The 6,002-nt window shown below is 26.5% G+C and overlaps 1 protein-coding gene across 1 annotated transcript; it reads right to left on the bottom strand.

Moving 5' to 3' along the window:
- Positions 1-858: 858 nt before the first annotated feature.
- Positions 859-5,707, bottom strand: LOC112777293 (2-alkenal reductase (NADP(+)-dependent)). The gene is made up of 5 exons (XM_025821632.3): positions 5,280-5,707; positions 4,027-4,204; positions 2,548-2,714; positions 1,367-1,449; positions 859-1,282 (listed from the first exon to the last, which is right to left on the bottom strand). Exons 1-5 carry the CDS (start codon positions 5,505-5,507, stop codon positions 904-906), a joined length of 1,035 nt encoding a protein of 344 aa, XP_025677417.1. The 5' UTR covers positions 5,508-5,707; the 3' UTR covers positions 859-903.
- Between the last annotated feature and the right edge of the window lie 295 nt (positions 5,708-6,002).

A 6,002-nucleotide genomic window follows, 5' to 3' on the forward strand; every position in this document is an offset into this window, starting at 1 on the left:
TTCTTTAATTCATTTTAAATTTTTTGTGTTAAATAATATTAATTTTATCCATTTTTTAAGAAAAAATAAATTATTTTTTGAAAAAATACCCATTAACAAAAATTTTATTTTTTATTATTAAATTTTGCTTACCAAAATATACTTTAATAAATTATTTTTTTATTGATTTAATTGTATTTTTATCAAAATATTTTTATAAAAATTAATAATTAAATTATTTTTCTCTAAAATACCTATTTTTCAATAATTTTTTAATTATTAAATTGTGATTTTACTAAAATTTTTGTTAATAATTATTTTTATATTTTACTATTAATTTTTTATATCAATATATATTATTTTAATATTAAATAAAAAATCTTACCACTGTTAATATGTATAACAATTAATATATATTGATATTGAAAAATAATCTTACTAAAATTTTTTATTTAATATTAATATAATATATATAGATATCAAAAAATTAATAATAAAATATAAAAAAAATTGTTAATAAAAATTTTGATAAAATTATAATTTAATAATTAAAAAAATTATTGAAGGGTATTTTAAAAAAATTATAATTATTAAATATTTTTAAAAATACAATTTAATTAATAAAAGAATAATTTATTAAAGAGTATTTTGATAAACAAAATTTAATAATAAAAAATAAAATTTTTGTTAATGGGTATTTTTTTTAAAAATAATTTATTTTTTCTTAAAAAATAGATAAAGTTAATATTAGTTAACACAAAAAGTTTAAAATAGATTAAAGAGAAGATTTTTTAAAAGTTAAAAAAGAAGGAAATGTACATTTATAAAATAGAATGGAGGGAAGTGTCATTTTAATATCTAGCAGGAAGGGGAGTGAAATTTTCTAAAAAATGATTGATTCACTCGCACAACATAGAACGAAAATTATTCAGGGGCAATAGCCACAATTTTTTTACCGAGATTTTGACCACTGAAAAGACTAACTAAGGCTGCAGGGCCACCCTCAAGACCTTCGACTATGTCTTCCACATATGCAATCTTCCCTTCTCTAATATGAGGCAGAATAAACTCCAAGAATTTAGGATAAAGGGGATAGAATTGAGATACAATAAAACCTTGCATCTTAATCTCCTTGTATATGAGATTTGCCAAATTCGTTACACCTTCTGGTTGACTGAGATTATATTGTGAAATCATTCCACATACCGGTATGCGACCATGGGATCTCATGTTCAACAGCACAGCATCAAGTGTCTTGCCGCCCACGTTTTCAAAGTAAATGTCAATGCCTTCCGGAAAGTATCTGAAATATAATCAAACTTGATTCATATTTATAATCTAATTTTTTAGTGTTCATGTACCATACTTATCGTATTTAAGTACTAACCTTTTTAAAGCAGCATCGAGATTTGATTCTTCTTTGTAGTTAAAGGCTTCATCAAATCCTAATTTATTCTTCAATATATCCACCTAGGTGTGTAGGAGAAATTAAATGGATTCAAATAAAAAGCAAGACTAATTATCTTTGTCATAACGAAGCACTCTTATTTTGAAATAATTTAAGAAAAACAGAAGTACTGTTAATGATTTAGATTACAATTTTTTATGGGCTTTTTTTTTATGGTTGTACACATAGTATTGTTATAAAACAAATACATCTTTACATAGATATATTTAAATCAAGATCCAAATCAAATAGAAAAAGATATACATCTAGTGAAACACCTTTAATAATTAATGAAAATCTAACACAAAGTAAATCATGTAATTTAATTTTGGTTTAATTATTCTGTTGGTCCTTATAGTTTCATCAAATGTATAAATAGGTTTCTATATTTTTTTTTCTTTTAATTGAATCCTTACAATGCTTTTAACTTTGTAAGTAAGTTTTTTTCGTGTCAAAAAATATTAAAATTAATAAAATATTCTTCGCAAAAAATATATGGTCAAATATCTAATTAGATTCTTAATTATGATTATCTTTAATTTGTGAAAAAATATCCTGTTAATTCTAACATATTTTATACTAACAAAGATTTAATTACAAAATTAAAAGTTATGTAAAGATCTAATTAAAAGAAAAAATATAGATATCTAATTATAAATTTTGTAAAATTATAGAGACTAATACTAATAGAGTAATCAAACCTTTAATTTTTTTGGTACACATGATGTTTTATTCTGAACAGTTGAAAAATAAGGTTTAATTACTCTGTCAATTCCTATAGTTTTACTGAATTTTTAATTAGGTCCTTATAATTTTTTTTCGATTGAGTCTCTATACCATATCAGATTTTGTAATTAAGTCCTACGATGATAAAAACGTTAGAATTAAGGAATATTCCGTTAAACAAAACGAATATGCCTAACACTTTACTGAATATTCTATATAGTTTAACAAAATATTCTATTAATTTTAATATTTTTGTCACGGTAGGGACTTAGTTGTAAAATCTGATATGGTACAGAGACTTAATTAAAAAAAATATAAAGACCTAATTAAAAATTTGATAAAATTATAGAAATCAACAAAATAATTAAATCGAAAAATAATAATTAGGGTAATACCTTTTCTTGACTTCCAGCACTTCCAACAACATAGCATCCAGTCAACTTAGCAAATTGGCCAACAAGTTGACCAACTGCACCAGAGGCAGCTGAAACAAACACTTTCTCTCCTTTCTTAGGACACCCTAATTCAAAGAAACCACCATAAGCTGTCATTCCCGGCATACCTGTGTGTTCAAACAACAAATTCAATGATATTAAGTGAATTTAGTATGGATACATATCATCTTTTATTAATGATAGATTAAGAAGTTTTCATCATGTTATACAGACACAAAAAATCAGCATCAATCAGGTAATCAACTATTTAGTTAATTATTTAAAGATAATTATAAATCGAAATATAGAATAATATATTTTCATTTATAATCAAACTTTGTAAACAATATAATCAAATTTAATTTATATTTATAATTAAATTTCATAAATTATATAATTAAACTATATTTATATTATAATAAAAAAAATAAAATCATAGAAAATAAAATATAATTTTTTTGTATTAATAAAAAATTTCACCATTCTGTTATAAAACACAATTTTATTATTAGGCTGTGATTTGTTTGAATATGGCAGTGAGGATAGAGTTGTATAGAAATTTGATAAACAAGGGGTCTTCTCTACTAAATCTTTTATGCAGATACTATAGGAGGACATCATTTCGGAGGATATAACAAGCTACAACTTTATAAAGACAATTTGAAAAGGTTTAGTTCCACCAAGAGTTAAACTGTTTGTCTGGTTTGCTTTGACTGGTAGGGTCAATACGAAGGAGAGGCTGTGTCGGTTGGGAGTTATCCACCACGAAGATGTTGTATGTGTGTTTTGTAACAAGAGTATTGAATATGGTCACCACTTGTTCCTTGGTTGTGATTTTTCTTGACAAGTTTGGTGTGCTTGGTTATTATTTGTTGGAAGGCTATGGTCTTGCCCGGAGACATTGAAGGAACATTTTATAAGTTGGACTGAGATATCAGCTAGTAAGGAGGAGCGCAAGAGGTGGTTGATGGATTTTTGTGCAATTACCTGGAACATCTGGCTAGAAAGAAACCGAAAGATTTTTCAGAATAAAGGAAAAGGGGTTGATGAGATCATTCATATGTCCTTCATGAAATATAAGGAGTGGTTAGGTGTGGATCCTTTTTGTTGTTTATGGCAATGACGGAGATGATAAGGGGATAAGCATTAGTGTTATTAGTTGGCTAGATTGCTTTATGATGTACACTGGTTCTTTCTGTTATGTTTTGCTCCACTTAATGTGTTGAGCTTCTTTTTTTCAAAAAAAAAAAAAGGAGCAAGTATATTAAATCTTTTAATGTATTTAATATTTTAAATTATATAATTTTTGTTTTACCTGTTAGATTTAACAGTGTTTTTAATTAAAACATGAAAAATACCTATTAAAAAAATTCACTCTTTAATAATGAGTTAATGACGGGTATAATTTGGTCTAAAATGAAATGATTGATGAGCACATACCCAAAATTCCAGTATAGTAAGAAAGTGGAACATCAGTGTGGTCAATCTTGAATAGTATTTTAGCGGAAGGGACCAAACTGTATTCCTCCCATTTAGTAACCCCCCACACTAAATCATCTTTCTTATACTTTGGATCTCCAGATTCAACCACTTTACTCACACCGAATGCCGTCAATGGCTGCAACAATATTAAAATTCACATGCTATCAATGCAAAATTTGGTGATTGATGTAACCATTTATTATTTGCTTTAGAAAGACAATGAACAATTACAAATACAATTTATATATGTTATAATTTTAAATTGTAGGCATAATTAGAGTTGAATAGGAAACCAACAATTACTAAGGTGTTCAGGAGGATGCGGAAGGATGATAAGAATGTGTAGGCTGATAAATTGAATGCATTTATTGAATGTATTTAATCATTCAATAATTGTCATTCAAATTGTGTTCGTAACTTCGTATATTGTCTTTGAGACTGAAATATAGAGATAGGATAATGCTAGGTAGACAAAAAAAAATAGACAGAACTTGTCTTATTTAGTATTAATTAATTGTCGCAACAATTAATGAATGTTAAATAAGACAAGTTATGGCTGTTTTTGGTTGATTTTCTTTGGTTACCAAACATTTTCGATAGAGACACTAGACACAAAAAATTGTTTAGTTGTAGATACAAATATGCTCCAAAGGAAGAAGATATGTATATTTTTTAAAGGAGTGCTATGAGATCAGTAACTTTTGTATTTTGTTACCATCAATTGGCCATCAATAGTGTTTTTAATGGTGTGAAATTATATCCAATGGTGAGAGATCACTCACTTTTCTTTTGATGGTTAAGTACTGACTACAAAACACAAAAGTTGCTGACCCCTTAAACTTTCTCTATTCTTTATACTCTAAGGAATGATTTTAATTGAGGAAATTAAATTGTATAAATATATTTTTTATTATCAATATATTAAAATTATTTTTTTAACATGAGTTGTTGTTAAAAATTCTTTATGAACATAAACGTAGCTATAATTATAATTTGTATCTCATTTATAAATATACACATGTGATTATATTCCATATTTTACGAGTAACTAATTTCTGATGTGCAAGTAGTAAATTATAGTAGAATTTTGTTATATACTTATATTTAAACAGAGACGATATATCAATACTGCATAAAACTTTAATTTAGGGAAAAAAAATTAACTCAAAACTCAAATAAATAAAAAGTAAAATGTTATTATGACAACTTACTGAGCCAGGAGAATATTGAAATCCCAAAGACAAAGGAGTATCCTTGTACATGAGGATCCGCATGTACGGATCACATGATAAGTAGAGATTCTTGAGCAACACAACATCACTAGAACCTTCTGGAACCTTCAATGTTATGCTACCTTCCACAATCTCCATGTCACTTTCCTTTGGGAAACCAGTGACATAGTTCTTCAGAAGCACTTGCTTGTTCCTCACTTGTGCCATAATCTCTTAAACTTGCTACAATCACAATTTACGTACGTAGAGATCAAAAGGCATAGAAGAAGTTATAGAGACAACAAGTTTTGGTCGTTGCTAATTTTGATCCACGTTCTCTTTATCCTCTCGTCCTTCTTGATTTGGTTGAAGAATTTTTATGGTCACAAGTTTTTGGTGAGGAATTATTGCCCAATGTTATTTGGTTTATCTTAACGTGGGGGACCGAAAATAATATATAATCACGTGTTCCTTTTAATAAAGGTTTAATCAAAGATAATTTTAAAACACGAACCAAAAATCAATGACAAAAATTATTATAAATTTTTGCATTAGAGATGATTTTAAACTGTCAATAGACATATTAAAACTTATTTTAAACTTTAAAAGTCCCGCTAGGGAGCCAATGAAATATTTGTATAATGTGTACAATGTCCTATTTATTTGGCTCAATATGAGTTAAAAAATAAACATCACCCAAAATAACTATCCGAGTATAGGAAT

Source organism: Arachis hypogaea, chromosome 19 (assembly GCF_003086295.3).
Source record: "Arachis hypogaea cultivar Tifrunner chromosome 19, arahy.Tifrunner.gnm2.J5K5, whole genome shotgun sequence".
Classification (NCBI taxonomy): domain Eukaryota; kingdom Viridiplantae; phylum Streptophyta; class Magnoliopsida; order Fabales; family Fabaceae; genus Arachis; species Arachis hypogaea.